Here is a 19,838-nt window from a genome sequence, read left to right on the forward strand (position 1 = left end):
TTGCCACCATGTTGGCAGTTCTACATGCTTCATGGCGTCCCGTGTTCCACTACATTTGAAAGCTATGCTGCATTTTCAAAACGAAACTGAAATCATGTAATGAAGTCAGTTGCAAACTTTGCTGCCTTTTTCTCGTCATTGTCACTTCTAGAATTGTATGCTGCACAGCATAGAATGGCAAGTATTACTGGATGTGGAAATCTTAATGCAACATGAAAAGAAAACATTTTCCCTCCAATCTTTTTGGGTTCTTTCCTGGCCCTTAAATCTCTAGTCTTCAGGTATAATGCACATAAAAAAAATTGACAACTCACTTTTTTTCTTGGCTTAGTAGACTGATAAGGTATATTACTGGAAATATCTTGGGGCAGCAGGCTCAATGCTGCGATAGTATGGACAAAGGCATTTATAGGTCTTCACTACAGAGGCCTGAAGAATACAGCACTGTATAGAAGGTACAGATAAATCAAATTACCATAAATCAAGACACTCGCTTCTGCATTGCACATCCAGTGCAGATATGAGTATGCCCACATGAACTTGTGTGGTGCCACTTTACAACTGAATCATCAATAGAGCATTAAAAAGGAAGAAAGTTGCCAAGCTTGGGCTTATTGCCACACCTTTCAGACAAATAAGTGTAACAGTGCTACCCACAGGACTCTGTCAATGTGTTTCTTTCTGTGACCTGTCTCACTCATTTAATGTAATTAGCACTTTTTGGTGTCTGTCTACCCATCTATCTATGTCTCTAACCGTTTTCCCGCCAACTTGGTCACTGGGTAGTCCATGGTCTGGCAGATATAGCATCGGGTTGCTGTGCTGAGGGAACTAGGTGTGTGTGCCGCTCTTCAATGACTAAAACACTCCTTTAAAAGTTGTCCGATGCTGGGCGAAATCAAGCTCGTGCCATATATGTTAAGACTATCTTGTTAGAATATATTTTCAGACACGCACCACACATGATCTTCTGCAGCATCTCCAGTGGGCAGCTCAGTGAGAGGAGCTTGGCTGCATACTGCCTCATACATGACGCATTTTGTCATTGCCACTATGGTTTGTTGATACATTGCTTCAATGCTAATCGCACTAATGTCAATGTTCATCGTAAAATGGGTCCTGCCAGAATTTTGTTGAGCTTGGTTTGTTTTTAAGCACAGAGAAGCTTCAGGACTGATGCAAGGGTTGTATTCTGACCACACAGCACTCTAGCCTCATATACATATTGCAGGGCACAAGGCATTAACTCATTGTCCCACTTCTGTTGGGTCTTGTAGGTGTCCAGAGAATCAGAAGTGAGAAAGTGTTTTTCGTGCCAGCAGAATTTACATTTGATGTTCTTGCAGGTTGTGCAGGAGATTGTTAAGTACAACAACCAGTTCAGGATTCTTGCCCTGAGTGCCACGCCAGGAACAGATGTTAAGGTGAGTTCGTACATGACAAAATAGCTTGCTTGTTAGCATAAACTGTATGTCAACAGGCGCAATTCATAAATGACCGAAACAATTTTCAGGACTGCAGCTGAACATGTGATGCTATACAAAATGGTCATACCTGTACACTGCCTCTCTTTGTGAAGGCAAAGTTAAATAGCCCTTCAGCTTCAAAGGCCAACCGCAGTGGAATGTCACTTCAGTCGAATTGGTTATAAATGAGTAGTGTGCATTATTAAAGCAAAATTGGCAAAGCTGCAGGACTGGTAATTGTCTAATGTTTTTATTAGCAGCCTTTAAAGGCCAACTGCAACAGAACTTTGGGCTGCATAAAAGACCTTGTTTAATATAGTTATAGATATGGAGGACCCTCCATGTGCAATATTTGACATTTGAAAAACAAGCAGAAGTGCTTGACCTAGAATGCACGGCTCTTTGGCATGACCTCAGGGATAAGGCGGCGCTCCCAGCGCACTGAAAATTTACTGAAGTAGCGTGCTGGGACTTATCTTCTAACGACAATCACCAAGCAAACTTGTCATCTGTTTAGGTACCGTTTAAAGTCTGCTAACATGGAAGCTATGTAATTACCAGCCCTGCGGCTTTGCCAGGATTGCTTTGGTGGTATTATACTGCTCATTACAGCAAATTTAGCCAAAGTGAAGTTTAGTTGCAGTTGGGCTTTAAATAGCACCTAAGCAGACAACGTGTGCACCCGGTTGTTAGCGGGCATGACATAAGTTCTAGCACGGTCACCTCTGAGATTTCTTAGCGCGCTGCGGGTACTGCATAATCTTGTAGGTCACGCTGAGGAGCCACGCATTTTGAATCAAGTGCCACTTCTTTATTTTTATTTTTTCCCTCCAGTTTTGGTATCAAAAAGTCTACATTTTGTGAGCCTTTTGTGACACATCCACACGTATTTCAAACATAAAATTTTGCTGGGAGGATGTTATAGTATCTATGCTATCTGAAACTAGGCTTTCTACACAACCTGAAATTTTCTTGCAGTTGGCCTTTTTGTCATCAGCCATGGCTGTGACCACTCCATTCTGAAAGTGAACCTCCCACGATAAAAAAAAAAGGCACACAAGTAAATGCAGTATGCATGTTCATGATTATTCTAGCCTAATGTAACTGTAGCTAATTTGACATAACTGCAAAATCTAGAGGCTGACTGAGGGATGCCGTTCTGCAGGATACCCATTTCATGAAATACACTGAGACATCAGCGACCCCAAAATGATCCATAAACTTCCTGATCTGCTGATACATTGGTAAAACTTGCCCATGCAAATTATGGCGAGCTTATAGTGGCCTATCGAAGGACACAGTTCAAGACAAATGAAGACAAAAAGCAAGAGACTTGGATGATGCAAACTTCCAACTAATTTTCTTTCTTTGAGAAGCCATCAATTTAAAAGCAACTTACTAAACATGCGCTATGAGACAGGACACAGTCACTATGAAGAGAAGAAGAAAAAGAAGGAACACCTATGAAATATGGTCGTGTTCCTGCAGCAAGCTCTGCGAGAACTGCTCCTCACTACTAAAAAAAAAAATTGAAAGCTTGCTCATGCTATTGTTGTACTCGGAGGTAATATAATACACCTCTATCAGGCTCTCTGAAAGTAGAATCATTGCTTATCTCTGGATGTTGTAGTGCAGGTTACCATTTGTGGTAACTTGCTTGAATTGATGGCTTCTGGCAGATATAAAATAGTACGAAGTTTGTGCCAGGCCATGCCTGTCTATTCTTATCTTCGCCTGTGTTGTCCTGTATCTTCCCCTAAGCATTTGTATGTAATGAGCCCAGCAGTTACTTTTACAGTGGCCTTAGATAACACCTTTTTGTGTATGTGTCCATGGTCTTTATGAAAAGCATAGTACCTTTTTTATTTGTTCACCAGCAAGTTTATATGCATTTGTAAATTATTATTATTATGATGTTGCAGCCCGTCAGAACAGAGAAACCTTGTTAAGCGGAAGTCATGCGTACTGCTTTTGTCGAGAGCAATGAGTTGTCTGTTAACTTTAATGTGAGTGATGACCCAATAAAACCTGCTCGAATGGTACGTATAAACGTTCACAAAACATGGAAGACTATATTACACTTGGCTTTGTGCTTGAGCTCTGAGTGTCCAGCTCCTCTTCTAATAAATCGTGTTTCCAGGTACAGGGGGGACAACGACCCAGGGTATGCAAAATCCCACATATAATATGAATTCAAATATATATTTACTGTGAAGAGTAATTTTTTGGCTGCAAAGTATACTTGGAAAATATCTGCTCGTGATACCACTAAAAATTCATGTAATAATTTGAAAATACCTAATTTCCATGATAGAAGCAATACAAAACCGTGCTGCTTGTTTCATCTCTAAAAGATACAGCCGTCATCTCAGCATAACTCAAATAAAAACTGATAATACTCTCGAATCCTTAGACACCCGTCGTTCTGTTGCTATCGTTTGTGTGCTACACAAGTATATAAACTGCACTTATCTTTCACCTTTACCCCTAGAATCCCCCATGCGCATGTCCAATCGATTAAACAACCATCGCTCTTTCAAACACATCTACGGTCACACGCAAGCATTCAACTCATCGACACTGCCCAGAGCAATAACATTATGGAATGATCTTCCCAACGAAATCGTTTCAGTAACCGATCACGCATCGTTCCGCACCCAAGTGTATCAACTTCATACATCTTAAATACTGTAACTATGTTTCGTTGTGATTACGTGGGAGTGTATTGTCGCCTTTTTTTAACTTTTTTTTAGCGTACCAGTTGTTGTCGTGCGCTTATTACCTGCCCATTGAACAGGCTGTCTCCCCCTTGTGTATCTTACATTCTTGCGTTATCGTGCCTTTGCAAACAATAACCTTTTTGTAACTATAGTATACTTGTGTCATGTTAAACTTTCTTTTATTTATTTGTACTATGTAACCACATTGTATTGTTTCATCTGCGTTGCTTGTGTTAAACTTGTGTTTGATTCAATCGCCCCCCTTACTCTATGTTCCTGACGGAACCTGTAAGGAAACTTGAATAAATAAATAAATTTTTATCATATAAAACCAAGAAACACTTAGACGTTAAAGAAATTTGGCACCTCGATGTGATATCAAGATATAATGTAACATGCCAAAATCCGGAACAAGAACTTGTGTTTTATGTGGAATTTTGTGGTAACAGTGCAGGAATGGGGTAGTTGCATTCAGTTGCAACTGAACAATCTATCAGTTGCATTACTCTATGTTTAGGCTTAGAGACTGTTTTGATCTTTCTTTAACACCATTTCGTTGAAGGCAAATCAATTTTCTTTCATATTGTGCAGGCCGTTCGCAACGTCCTTGCAAACCTGATGATCTCCCACGTGGAGTTGAGGACAGAAGAGTCCCTTGACATCCAGGAATTTACACAGAAGAGGACGATCGAAAAAGTAGTGGTGCCCCTAGGCGAAGAAATCACTGAACTAAAGAACAAGTTTCTAGGGGTGAGTGAAATCGGTCGGTTTAGTCGGTCTTCAGGTGAGTGCAAATATGAGTACAGCTGCAAAAGTTTGCACGACATGGGTTTTGCGACAAATGTGAATTTCTGCTCTGTTAAGGCATGTTTGATGAACCACTGTGTAGATTCAAGGCAATGTGCCCAAGCTCCGCAGGAATTCAGATTTTGCACAAACCCTGTAAGCTCTTGTGGCCACCTGTGCAGTTTGTCTTTCCGTCATGGAGGAAGGCTTGAAATGAAAGAAAGGCAAAAAAAGAAATCTTGACAATATTAGGATTCTCCTTTGTGTGACAATTACGCATATAACGACGTCCTTAGGAGATTTTTTTTTTTTTTTTACGCTAACAACGAAGAAAAATAGCCATGCATAGAGTTAACCCTTTCAGGGTCGATTTTTTTCGCCATATGTGACCGCCCAGGGTAGATTTTTTTTTATTGCAGAGTCTAATTCTTCTAAGGCACCTATTTCAAAAAAAATGTTTTGCACTGGTATATATGCACTCTTTATTCATGAATAAGAACAATAAAAAAAGGAAATCAGCTTATAAGAATGAAAAATTTGATGCAATGTTATAGTTCAAGGCTTAGAATATGCAAACACTAGAATATTTCCCAAGTCTCAAATGTTACTACACTTACACTAATATTTACGTCCATAGCGTAATCGAACTGCGTAGGTGAGCACACTCAAAAAAACTGTGCGGTTGTGTGCCCATCAAAAAAACAAAACGTGTGACAAACTTCTGCTAATCTTCATCTTATCGCCAACCAGAGGCAATTAGATATCGCGAGTCTCCCAAAACAAAGAAAAGAAGAGGAAATCCACGCACGGCAGCATCCTTCCTATGCTCACCCCTATGAGCACTAAACGAGCGAGAAACAGGCAGCCGCCCTTTGAGCGATTAGTAAGGAGATAGCCATTAGTTTTGTGAGTGCAAGAAGCCAAAACCGCTCGCGGAACAACCCAAACCGCCACCTGCCCGCGCGCATGCCAATGAGCGAGCGGTAGGATATAGATGCGCCGGAGCAAATTAGCTCTAAAGCAAACCGGCAACGAAAACCGAGAGAGGGAGGCGCGAGAAAATAATTCCCTGTATTCCCACATGGCAGGAAAGAAAAAAATTAGGAAATTGGCACGCTTTTTAAACGTACAGACGGCACCGTAAATATACGGCATTGACCATTTTGGACTTGTTCGCAGCACCGTATATTTACGTCATTGATCCTGAAAGGGTTAAGAATGTGAATGAGATGACAACCGAACACTGTATGTCTCAACCACAATGATTTGTTGCTGATGCTTGCATACACACACATTGAGCAAACAGCAAATGGCGGGGATAATCCAGTAAACACCACTGTTGTGGTTGGCTTCCTTCCTTTGGCAGTGCTGAAGAAATTCACTTGGCCAAACTGAAGGATAAAGTTGTCACTGCGTCGCTGCATGTTTGTTTGATCCTTCAACCTTTTTCTTGTGTTCTTGTTGGTAGAAGAAAATAATAAAGTAAGCATTCAGCAGACTTGAAGAGAAAGTTTGAAGAATAAAGGTCTGAAGTTCAAGGTCAGTTCTAACTTGGGGCGAGGAACTTGCCTGTCTAGAGAAGGGCTCAAGAAACGAGCTGGATAAGAAGTAGATGGTAAGCTCAGTGTAGAAAGTAAGAACAGGAAGACCCAAGAAGAAAAACCAGGCACACATAGTGCTGACTTAGTTATCCACTCGCTTGCAATTGTCGTTGATTGCAACAGAGGCTCTTTAGAGAGAGCTGGAGAGGTTTGCATAGCCTGGCGTGCGACTCATGATGATTAAGGAGAAGCGTTAAAAGAAGAAAATATAGTGTGAGGAACTAAGCAGCAAAATAATCAAACAAAAGACCTTTACGATCTGGCATGTTCAACTTAAGAAAAAGGAACAGCTGTAGAATCAATAGAGTTCGGTGAACTATGCGGCTATGTTAGGTGAACTACGTGAACGAAAGGCTGCCAAAGACAGCCTCAGAATGAAACCACCTACGCATCTCTGTCACCAGCAATCCTTATAATATTAGTTAACTAAATAAACAAAAGCTTAATAAACTTCATAGGACTTCATTCAGGCCTGTGCTAAATGTGAAAAAAAAAATGCTCATAAGCATGCACAAAGCAGAGGCAGCAATCCCTCAAAGGCTGAGGACATTGAGTAGTTAAAGGCATGCATCATAAGGGAGGCTTAAAGACCTGTTTAAGGTCGGTCCCTGAAGCTGCGAAACACTTTCAACTACAAATTATTAAAGCCAAAATCTCCACAAACACTGCATGTGGTGGATTACAAGCTCGTTGGAGCTGCCATGCCAGATGGAAAGGAGCTTCGTGAGGAATACTAGTGTAGCGCAAGCAAGCGGAGGGCATGAGAAGTGCACATGGAACAGGCATTGTGTTCACTTCCACCAACAACCTTTATTTGATGTGTTCTAATGACCTATTGTTTGCTTTCATTTGCTTTTATGTCCTCATCTTGTTTGCACTGCACTAGTATTCAAGGATACTTTACCAGCAAGCCTGCGCCAGCACCCCATACCTCGTTTTATACATAGCAAGAAATGCTATGGAAGCTACCGTATTTGCAGGAATATAATGCAAGTTACTCTCTTCTTTTTTTTTTATTTCCAGCCTAGGAACATGCCTCATGTCACATTTGGGTTCGTGACACACATATAAAATCATTTATCCCCCCCCCCCCCGCCCCCCACAAAGACACACACACTTCAAATTGCAGTGACCTAAACCACTAGGAACCACCACAATCACTACAGCATGCGGAGCCATATTCGTGCACACACTATCGAAGCTTTCCCCACTTTAGATGCTGTCTAATAACTTTAGTGGCATGGAGGACAACACTGTTCTTCCCAACATTGACAAAGACGTCAGCAGTGACAACGAGAACTTTGTGTATGCACTCATCCGTTCACTGCATATTGCGACAGCAGCTCAAAGTAACGAGGAATAAAGTGCCCACTTTTATGTGTCGTTTCCTGTTTCCTTGCAGCATCGCTTCTCCTTATAATCATAATATATATTTATTTTCTTTTTCTGAGAAACCAAACGTCTCCCTGGTGTTATATTCGTGGTTGTGTTACATGCAAATACGATATGCAAGGAGTGCAGTCACAGGTGATTCACTTAGTGGTAAATAGGTTCAAATCTGCGGTACCTTTCACACAACAAAAGTCATATTTTGCAACATAAAGGTACGAGACTTAATGTCGCATCGGATTACATGACACATGCCTATATCTTCCTTTCAAATGTGGCGCACTATAATTTGCAAATACCAGAACTGAGAAAAGTCTCTCTAGCCTTTCCTGCATTGCCGGCTGTGTACAAGCCGGAGTGTAGTTGACTTCACTTTTTGTAGTTGACTTCAGAAAGTAGTTATCGGAGTGTAGTTGACTTCAGAAAGCCGTAAGCAGACAGACAGATTACTTCAGCTGACGATTACTGCAGGTGATCCGCACGTACCTCGACCGGCTGGACAGGAGCAATGCCATCCCGCGAGTGAACCCAGAGTCCCTGGGGAAGTATCGCATGCTCCTGCTCAAGGAGAGCTTCCAGCAGAACCCACCCAGCCAGCTTAGCTCCCGCGAGGTGGGACAGCTGCAGGGTTACTTCTCCCTGCTCATCAGCTTGTACCATGCGTTTGAGCTTCTGCTGGCGCACGGCATGCAGCCATTCTTCTACTTCCTCAAGGGTGAGCACTCTTCTTCGATACTATCACGTTATGGTGAAGTTGGAGAACCACACTGTACCAAAACTGTGAGTCATGAATTTATAGCTCCCTATTGGCCGAAACTTGTGATCGATTGCTGGTGCTCGCTTACGTTCCAGAATATACACCATTAATTGTGTCATGCACACAGTATGATTGGACGAGATTATTTCGCTATAAAATCTATGGTGTTGGGGGTCTCGGTGCTGGCGCCCGTTATTGCGAATGGGTCGCAAGCCCCAAGGGTAGCGTTGGCCTGGCGGCCTGGGGCACTGGAAGCATCCGAAGGTCCCGGCAAAGCAAGAGAAGACTGGTAACAGAACAACTTGTTTATTCTAACATAGCAAAAGAGCGGCCGGTCAGGTCGACCGAAGTGGAGAGACGGGAGAGCACGTAACTCAACAGAAGAAATCGGAGCCTCTCTCCTGGCGTCCGGGGGCAGCTGCTCTTATACTCTCGGCGTCGCGGGCCAGAAGGAAGGTCACGGGATGAGCCCACGCGACGGCGGAGCATGAGCCCACGACGGCGCGCACGGTCGAGCCGAGAGACATGCTGAACCGAGTGTAGTGACGCATCGCCAACCCGCCGACGGACAGACCTGCTGGCTCCTCACTTGGGGAGCTCCGCTCCCCGGCTGCCGCGCTTTGACAAGCGTGGGCACACACACACACACGCACATACGAAGACACGTGGCACTGAAACACGCCTGGACACGCTTGGCGGGGAGGCGTTGCGGCGGCGTCGAACGGGCCAAAATGTCCGCCGCTTTGAACGAAGCCCCGGCGTCCGTTGCATCCGCGCCGGCATTACCGCGCGTTGTAGGCGAAACGTAACAGACCGCCCCGCCGGGGGAAGGAGATCCCGATGGTCAGGGGACTGCATCCGCTGTCCGGAGGGATGTCGCTCGATGATGCTCATAACCGAAGTCGGGCGTCCTTTGGCGTTTCTTGAGCGCAGCGCACAGAGAAGGCCTCGTTCTCACGTTCAGGTGCACACAGGACACTGCAAAGTGACTTCGGGAGAGTTGACATTTTTGTTCTCGTTTCCGGCAAGCGTTAGAACTACGCCGAAAGTCAACCGCTCAGTCAGCAAGCACGGCACAACCCTCACTAAGCCCTGCCAGGCTCTTTCCCCTTTTATACTGCTGCCTAGTTCCTTACAGTAGTTTAGCAGCACTCAGAACGCGTCCACAAATCGGAAAATTGCACTAGAAAGCACATCATCACTTTGAAACACTACACGAAAGCAATAGGTTAAAAATCCTGCCTCAGGAAGAAAAACATCAGTAACAAGCAATTTTGAGGCTGATTCCCACGTTAGGGGCTTCGACTTAAGCCATCGGCGTTACCGTTGAGACTCCCCTTTTTGTAACGTACCTCAAAGGAATATTGTTGCAAAGCGAGGCTCCAGCGCAGGAGGCGGCCATTTTTGGGAGAGATGGTCTGCAGCCATTGGAGAGGGCAGTGATCCGTCTCAATGATAAACCTCGAGCCAGCTAGGTAACATGACAATTTCTGAACGGCCCACACGATACACGCACACTCTTTCTCGGTGGCGCTATACGCCTGCTCACGACTCGTCAGCTTACGACTAGCATACAGGACGGGGTGTTCTACTTCTCCATTTTCCCGTTGGCACAGTACAACGCCCATGCCTCGCTCACTAGCATCACACTGAACAACGAACCCTTTTGTGTAGTCGGGCGATCGTAGCACAGGCTGGCTTGTTAGGGCGCTCTTTAGGGCGCTAAAAGCTCTTTCCTTTGTCTCATCCCAGACGACTGTTTGCGGCTCTGTCTTTCTTAGAGCATCCGTTAGGGGAGACGCGATATCAGAGTACCTGGGGATGTACCTCTGATAGTAGCCGGCGACACCTAAGAACGACCGAATATCGGTCTTCGTGCGCGGTTGCGGGAAGTCTCGCACAGCGGCCACCTTTATTTCAGAGGGGCGGCGACGACCCCGACCAATCACGTGTCCGAGGTAGACAACCTCGGCCTGTGCTAACTGGCACTTGGGAGCCTTGACTGTCAAGCCCGCATCGCGCAGGCGGGTTAGCACTGCCCGCAAGTGCGCCATATGCTCAGGCCAGGATGCGGAGAATATCGCTACGTCGTCTAGATACGGTAAAGCGAATTCTTGCTGTCCCCGCAACACTTTATCCATGAGGCTTGAAAAGCAGTATGGCGCGTTCTTCAAACCAAAACTCAAAACTTTAGGACGGAATGTCCCCATTGGTGAAATGAACGCCGCATACCTACTAGCCTCTTCTGTAAGTGGAACCTGCCAATAACCCCTGACAAGATCTAGGGTGGAAATAAACTGAGCGCTACTCACTCTCTCAAGGCGCTCCTCAATGTTAGGGATCGGATAAATTTGATCCTTAGTGATGGAATTAAGCCTGCGGTAGTCGACGCAAGGACGAGGTTCCTTGCCCGGTACCTCAACTAAAATCAAAGGGGAGGTATAATCACTCTCACCCGCCTCAATAACACCGAGCTGTAGCATTTTCTTTACCTCAGCCTCCATAATATCGCTCTGGCGGGGTGACACCCGGTACGCCTTGGATCGTACTGGCTCTGGGGAGGTAAGTTCTATGTCATGAGTAAGGACAGAAGTCCTACCAGGCCTCTCAGAGAACAGACCTTGAAACTCTTGTAAGAGCTGGTGTAGTTCGGTTTTCTGCTCAGGCGACAGCGATGCTTTACTTATTAAGTCACTAATGACTTGATCGGTGTCTTTCCTGTTCGTCACTGAGCCTAGTCCCGGAAGCTCGACCGGAAGCTCTTCGGGAACGTTTACCATCATGCACACCACTGCTTCCCATTGCTTATAGGGTTTGAGCAGATTACAGTGGTAAACTTGCTGTGCTTTCCGCTTTCCTGGCAGACTCACCACGTAGTTAACGTCCGACAGTTTTTGAACAATCCGTGCTGGGCCCTCCCACTGCACGTCGAGTTTGTTCTTTAGCGATGTGCGCAATATCATGACCTCATCGCCCACCTCAAAACGACGGGCCCTGGCTGTCCGATCATAATAAACCTTGGCCCTCTGCTGGGCCTTTGCCATTGCTTCACCTGACAACTCCTGTGCCCTTCTTAAGCGTTCGAGGAGCTTAAGCACGTACTCTACCACGACTGGGTCGTCGCCCCTGCCTTCCCATGATTCTCGAAGCATGCGAAGCGGAGATCGCAGCGAGCGACCGTACACCAGCTCAGCTGGCGAAAACCCCGTAGCCGCATGCGGCGCGGTCCTTAATGCAAACATCACTCCAGGCAGACACAGCTCCCAGTCAGTTTGATGTTCAAAACACAATGCTCTCAACACGCGCTTCATGACGGAGTGGAGCTTCTCAACGGAATTCGACTGGGGGTGGTGCACTGAGCTGTGTAACAGCCTTACCCCGCACCTTTCGAGAAAGGCTGTCGTCAAAGCGCTAGTAAACACTGTGCCCTGATCTGACTGGATTTCTGCAGGAAAACCAACTCGCGCAAATATGGACAGTAGTGCATTGACTATCTCAACTGAGCTGAGTTCTTTAAGCGGCACTGCTTCAGGGAACTTTGTCGCTGGGCAGATCACAGTCAAAATGTGTCGGTACCCCGTGGCTGTTACCGGCAGAGGTCCCACTGTATCAATAACGAGCCGTCTAAAAGGCTCCGTAATGATAGGTACCAACTTCAACGGCGCCCTCGATTTGTCCCCTGGTTTGCCCACCCGCTGACAGGTGTCACATGTCTTCACAAAGTGGTCTGCGTCCCGAAAACACCCTGGCCAATAGTACTCCTGCAAGAGACGGTCCTTAGTTTTCTTCACTCCTAGGTGTCCGGACCACGAACCCCCATGCGACAAGCGCAACAGATCCTGACGATAGCATTGAGGCACGATCAGCTGATCGAACTCCACTCCCCTGCGGTCTAGATACTTCCGGTACAGGACCCCACCTCTTTCCACAAAGCGAGCATTTTTCTTGGCGATACCTTCCTTGACAATGCAGCGGATGTTTTCTAGGCTGCCATCCTTCTTTTGCTCGGCTATCAAAGCCGACCGGCTGACTTTTAGCAACCTATTAAGTCCATCTGACGTAGGCGCGATGAGCAAATCTGCAGATAGCTCTTCTAACTTTCCCGCATCGGGAATTTCCTCTCCAGTATCTGGTGCCTTTAATGCTACAGGCTCAATTTTATTCAGTTGGGGCGTGCTCTGAATATCAGCTTGCTGCGCCTCTGACCCTTTTTCATTGTTCGACAACGTCGGTCCCGCAACTACCGCCTTTGCAGCGAGCTCCCGAACCTTCGATCTGGTTAAGGCCTGAACGCTAGCCTCACCAAACAAAAGCCCCTTCTCGCGCAGGAGGTGATCGGACCTGTTCGAAAATAGGTACGGGTACTGGGGGGGCAGCATAGATGACACTGCCGCCTCCGTCTCAAGCGCTCCGAAAGGTCCTTCAATCAGCACTTTTGCTACGGGCAGACACACGCTATGAGCTTCCACTGCTTGCTTGATCCATGCGCACTCGCCCGTGAACATATCGGGTTCTACGTAAGAGGGGTGAACTACATCCATTGTAGCTGCGGAATCGCGAAGCACTCGGCACTCTTTCCCGTTCACGAGGAGGTCTCGCATGTAAGGCTCGAGAAGCTTCATGTTCTCGTCAGTGCTGCATAAAGACAAAAACACGACTTTTGTTTTTGTTTCTGGACACTGCGCCGAAAAGTGACCCGGCTTCTGACACGTATAACACACGCGCACTTGCCTCGTCTCGAACCGCTTTCTGCGTTCGGCTTCGGTTGCCGCCGTCTCCTTACGTTCGGTCGGACTGCTTTCACTCGCATCCGCACTACGTGTGTCCCCCTTTGCTCTCATGGGCGTGAACTTTGGCCTCTCAAACTTGGAGCCAAATTCACCCTTTTGACCGTCCTTAGCTCCGCGAGCCCGACGCGTCACAAACTCCTCGGCTAGCTCAGCGGCTCGAGCCACCGTACTAACGTCTGGCCTATCCAAGACCCAGTACCGCACGTTCTCAGGTAACCGACTATAAAACTGTTCTAGCCCGAAACACTGCAGAACTTTCTCGTGGTCACCAAACGCTTTCTCTTCTTTGAGCCACTCCTGCATGTTTGACATAAGCCTGTACGCAAACTCTGTATATGACTCACTTTTGCCTTTCTCATTTTCCCGAAACTTCCGACGGAACGCCTCCGCTGACAGCCGGTACTTTTTTAGCAGTCTCGATTTCACTTTGTCGAAATCCTCTGCCTCCTCTCTCTCCAAGCGAGCGACTACGTCGGCCGCCTCGCCGGGTAGCAAAGTGAGCAAGCGCTGTGGCCACGTTTCCCGAGAGAACCCCTGCTTCTCGCACGTTCGCTCAAAGTTAACCAGGAACAAACCAATGTCCTCTCCAAGCTTAAACGGCCGCATCAGGTCAGTCATTTTGAACAATACTCGTTCTCCTGCACCGTGTGCCTGACTTCCATTACGAGCGCGTTCCATCTCTAACTCGAGACGCTTCATTTCCAAAGCGTGTTGACGGTCGCGCTCTCTTTCTTTCTCTTGTTGCTCTCGTTCTATCTGTTCTTTACGTTCGCGCTCATCTTTCTCTTTCTGTTCTTTAAGTTCGCGCTCCTGTTTCTCTTTTTGCTCTTTAAGTTCGCGCTCCTGTCTTTTTGCCGTCTCCCTCTCCTCAATGGTCTCAAGGCATTCCGACAGCTCGTCATCCTCAGCTTCTAACTCAAGAATAGCCCTTAGCAGTTCTGGTTTTCTGAGTTTGTCTGAGACATCCAGACCCAACTCTCTTGCAAGCTCCAGCAATTTCGGTTTGCGCAACGACTTCAAATCCATGGCTGCTCTGAATGCTGCTTTCTCTACTGCCTACTATTGTCTTGCCGCAAACTAACCCGGCAGCAACGACAACCACAATTACCAGCTCTGTTTCTGACACTAACAAAAGCCTGGCAAAACTCAGAAGAAGAAAGTCCCGCACTCACCAAACCTCGCAGCCAAGAATTCCGCGCAGTCGTTCCGCTGCAGGCAACCAGTCATCACACAGGGCTCGTTGCACTGCTCCCGGATGGTCGTTGTGCTGCTCAGCATACATTCAACCGCATCTCTTCGCTGCTGGCCTCCGTTGTCGCGATCCCACCGCTGCCACCAGTTTGTTGGGGGTCTCAGTGCTGGCGCCCGTTATTGCGAATGGGTCGCAAGCCCCAAGGGTAGCGTTGGCCTGGCGGCCTGGGGCACTGGAAGCATCCGAAGGTCCCGGCAAAGCAAGAGAAGACTGGTAACAGAACAACTTGTTTATTCTAACATAGCAAAAGAGCGGCCGGTCAGGTCGACCGAAGTGGAGAGACGGGAGAGCACGTAACTCAACAGAAGAAATCGGAGCCTCTCTCCTGGCGTCCGGGGGCAGCTGCTCTTATACTCTCGGCGTCGCGGGCCAGAAGGAAGGTCACGGGATGAGCCCACGCGACGGCGGAGCATGAGCCCACGACGGCGCGCACGGTCGAGCCGAGAGACATGCTGAACCGAGTGTAGTGACGCATCGCCAACCCGCCGACGGACAGACCTGCTGGCTCCTCACTTGGGGAGCTCCGCTCCCCGGCTGCCGCGCTTTGACAAGCGTGGGCACACACACACACACGCACATACGAAGACACGTGGCACTGAAACACGCCTGGACACGCTTGGCGGGGAGGCGTTGCGGCGGCGTCGAACGGGCCAAAATGTCCGCCGCTTTGAACGAAGCCCCGGCGTCCGTTGCATCCGCGCCGGCATTACCGCGCGTTGTAGGCGAAACGTAACAATGGCAAGATTCTAGGAAGTTACGCTACATGAATGAAAAAGGGACCATTTCCAGCGAAAAATGGTCGCAGGAAAAAGATAACTGTATGCGTGGTGTCAGTACAGGAGGTGTCTCAGTGTGACCAGTTACAGCCAAAAATATGGAACCAGCGTAAGGAAATTTCAAGACAGGATAGGTGCTGAGCTCAGTACTATCACATACAAGTGGGTAGTCTGGACGAGTTAATATTGCTTCATTGAGATGGCATTCACAGCTCATGAATGGTTGTGGGAAATAAGGGGTGGCAGGGAGTGAAACAGAGCTTTTTTTCATTTTCTGCTGATTTCTTATTTTCTTGAAACATTTGTTCACTGTGAATGCAATGCAAGGTGTTTTCTGTCACGTGCAGGCATAGTGGACGGCGAGAAAAGCCAGCCACGCGTCCGCTACGAACTGATGCACAACGGAGATTTCGAAGAGCTCTACAAGCACCTGGAACAGCGCCTGGGAGTCCCTGAGGCATCGGCCAATGACACCCTTCACCCGACTGCTGCTGCTGCTGCAGCTGCGTCCTCACTATATGAGGTTATGTTATTCTCCTGTCTTATGGTTAATATGAGCTAGTGAAATCTTTTCAACAACTTTTCAAGTAGGGTCTTGATCTGTATGAATCTTTCTGACTATGCACAAAAGCTTATCAACTGCATATGATATTCCCCCAATTTATGATACTATCCACCTATTCGCCCATCTTGGTTTTTTTTTTTTTTTTGTATTCCTCCATTGGCATAGAGTAGCAAAGCAAAGGTGGCCTTGCACGAACATTTAACAATGAAAATAATTAATTTAAGGACGCATTCTTAAATGTTTCATAGACAAAGCCTAGTCCACACAAGAACGTATTCTTAAATTCGTTATTATTTTCATTATTAAATTGTCATACAAGCCGCCCAGATCTTTTTCTGCTTAACCTCCTTGCCTTCCTTATTATCCTTCTCTCTCGCTCTAACTACTTCTGACATTTTTCGTTTTTTTCCACTTTCTTGCAGAACACATTTTCCGAAACTGAAGGCCAAGCAGCACATGTTGTGGGTCATCCAAAGCTTGCAAAGCTTGAGGAAGTCATCCTAGAGCATTTCAAAAAGTTTGCAGGCAATGGTATGTTCCTGCACATCCTATGCAATGGAAAATCATCACTTTTATCACCCAAGACCATTGTGTGCATATTATCATTTGTATTAATGACTGAACATAATTTAAAACTTTTTTGCTACATGCAAAAAGCTTATAGGAAACTTAATCATCACCACTAATGGTCATGCATGCTATATATAATTATCCCATTTTATTATTATTATCATCATCATCTTGTTGTTGTTGCATAATGACATAGCATTCGTTTGTTGCTGTGACATCAGCATAGGTTGTGTACAGAGTATCTACTGTCAGCAACAAAGAAAATTACTGAGCATCTGAGTGTTTACCAGGGCACAATGTCACACTGCGTAATTTAGCAGGCTTGCTATCAAAATCCATGCTCATTGCTTATAAAAAAAAGTGGGGAAGGGGGCGTTGCAAAAAAATGGAATATTCCAATCAGGTTTCATCAAATCTGTTATGTACTGAACATCTTTGTATATTCAAGAGGTAAAATGTCAGAATGACTGTTGCTTCTATTCAAAAAACAAACTAACATTTGAGCACTATACATAATGTTAGCAATCGAAACAGCTTGAGTTTTGTCAAGAGAGCAAGACTGCACAAATCGAGATATAAATTGGTGAAGTAAAGTTGAATTGCATTGCTGGAATAAGGAATAATATGCATATAGAAAGGATGTGTGCATGCACACATGTATCACACTTCGTATTAAGGAAGCGCAAGCCAACACCGAGCTGGCTTTATTGATTTGCAAAATGTGGTGTGTTGTTATACATGTCCACATGATATCAACAGGGAAGCAAGAAACAACAAAAGAACGACAAGAAGCAATTAAAAAATTATTGCTCCAACCAGCATCAGTTATCTCCCTTTTCTCCTTTCATTTTTGTTTGACTGTTTTTTACAACCACAAGGGGAAAAGAAAGATAACACACGTGCATAAACAGTGTAAAACTTGCACAAGGACAGAGCAAAGAAATGGCCCTTAAGGTTGTTAGCGAAAAACTCAAAGTGCCTTCGAATTGGCCTCTTGCTCCCATGTCTTTACCAGAGGGAGGCACCCGTGTGATGGTCTTCTCCCAGTACCGGGACAGTGTGAAGGAGATCACGGTGCAGCTCAACCGCCACCAGCCGCTCGTCAAGGCCATGAATTTCGTGGGCCAAAGAGCGGGTACAGCAAAGGGCTTCAGCCAGAAGGAGCAGCTTCTGGTACATACGAACTTCTTTGACCCTTGGACTGAAACAAGCTGCACCTGCTTGAATAATATGCACTCACTATTGCCTTCCATTTTCCAGCCCTAAAAGTGTGCTTTGTGGTATACTTAGAAACATTTCACAAGTTTTGTGTCGATGGTGCAGGCTTGACTACCAAGCCTGTGAGTTGTGGAATAAAGCCAGATCTGTGCCTTAGGTGTAGAATGATCTACTAGCATGCTTAGCAGTGGAATAATGCGACAACAGGACAGGGTTGGTGAATGTACGATAATTACCCCGCCTCATCTACTTTTTTCTCTTGCCAACCTTGCTCTCGCACAAACCGAGATGGATGGAAAAGTGCAGAACGAATAGTTGTACTATTACTATTAGAATCACTACATCCAATACAGATTAGCTGTACTTGTTTATATCTCTATGGTAAAACATTTCTTTCCATTTTTTTGTCATATTGAAAGATTAGGGATATATCTTATATACGTGTAAATTTTCTTTAAAAATTTCTTTAAATTTTCACGCAGAGCGGGTGTTTGACTGTTACACAGACTCGGCTACTACAGGCATTCATATGGTATTCATCTTTTTCTCTGCTCCAGCCGATGGCATAGAGTTTTGAACACATCATCACATCAACAGACAGTGTACAGTTACTGCGTTGTTACAGGTATTTACAGGTATGTAGACTGACTAGAGCTCAAACCACCTGCTGTTACACTCCTTGCTGAAGGATTATCTACGGCTGTACTCTCAGTCATTTTCATTGATGTCACATTCAGTTCACATTGATTGGTTAAACCAGGGTAAGCAGATCTAACAAAAGGAACAACACTATTCTAATTATTTTCATGTCACATAATTCCAAAGCATATTGGCTGGATGCCTATAACTTAAGTGATTCATCGTGATGGGCATTATGTTATGCAAAAAGGAATGTATCCCAGAAAGTGATGGATCAAGAATGTAATGCTTGCTGTACTGTCCCTTACCTAATCATTTCTTTGCTTCAGACTGGAATAGCAAGCTTCAATACAAGCACTAATGCTTATATCTCGGTTCGCCTCCTGTCTCACGCTTTCAGGTTGTCAAGAAGTTTCGCGAGGGTGGTTACAACGTCCTCGTGTCAACGTGCGTCGGAGAGGAAGGGCTGGACATTGGCGAGATTGATCTCATTGTCTGCTTTGACGCACCCAAGAGCCCGATCCGCCTTGTGCAACGCATGGGTCGCACGGGAAGGAAGCGTGAAGGGCGCATTGTTGTGCTGCTTACCGAGGGCAAGGAAGAACAGGTGACGTGCACTTTCATAACATCGTACTCATTCCTATCAGTGAAGCAATCAATCCGCTAATCAGTTTTCATTAGCTTAGATCAAGCGTACAGATGTTGAGGACTTTCCACAACCTGCATGGAATCGCCAAATACTCATCCGGGCAAAAAAGAATGCTCACTAAGACTAATTACGAAAAGCAACCATAGAGTCAGACACAGGCAATCTAATTATTGTAGCTTTTTGTATGGGGAAAAATTCATTTGTTTCTAGGGTTTTGCATGCCATAACCACGATCTGGTTATGAGGTATGCCATAGTGTCCTAAATCTTGGGAGAACAAAGACTGACTCTGATTCTGATAGTTTAAATATACGTACTCACAACAGTGTATCAACAGCACAAGAAATTCTGGAGTCAAGATTTGAGTACCATACTTCCCGGTGTATAAGTAGTGGTTTTATTTTTTTTTCCGACTTTTTCGTTGGTGCGTCTCATAGAACGGTGCGACTTATATACCATTAAAATCAGATTGGATGCTATGGCCATGCCCTTTGTATCAAGCAGGCATCAAATGACGCTCCACCATGCATCACCTTCTGCCATGCACAGCAACTACACTTCATTGCGCTCGTTGCTGTTGTTGCTGCGCACTTCGTGTCTGTCGTCGCAGCCTCGCTAACCATGGCGCCGCATGCGAAGCAATGGCGGAGAAGTTACAACT

At 45.8% G+C, this 19,838-nt stretch overlaps 1 protein-coding gene across 1 annotated transcript in view; it reads left to right on the forward strand.

Moving 5' to 3' along the window:
• Fancm (FA complementation group M) overlaps positions 1-19,838 on the forward strand; it is a 44,528-nt gene that overhangs the window by 1,455 nt on the left and 23,235 nt on the right. The window contains exons 3-9 of the mRNA XM_050180287.2: positions 1,347-1,424; positions 4,778-4,936; positions 8,434-8,677; positions 15,885-16,060; positions 16,525-16,633; positions 17,688-17,845; positions 18,930-19,136. Of these exons, the coding sequence (XP_050036244.1) occupies positions 1,347-1,424; positions 4,778-4,936; positions 8,434-8,677; positions 15,885-16,060; positions 16,525-16,633; positions 17,688-17,845; positions 18,930-19,136 (1,131 nt within the window). The remainder of the gene's footprint in view (positions 1-1,346; positions 1,425-4,777; positions 4,937-8,433; positions 8,678-15,884; positions 16,061-16,524; positions 16,634-17,687; positions 17,846-18,929; positions 19,137-19,838) is intronic.

Source organism: Dermacentor andersoni, chromosome 7 (genome assembly GCF_023375885.2).
Source record: "Dermacentor andersoni chromosome 7, qqDerAnde1_hic_scaffold, whole genome shotgun sequence".
In the NCBI taxonomy this organism is placed as follows: Eukaryota; Metazoa; Arthropoda; class Arachnida; order Ixodida; family Ixodidae; genus Dermacentor; species Dermacentor andersoni.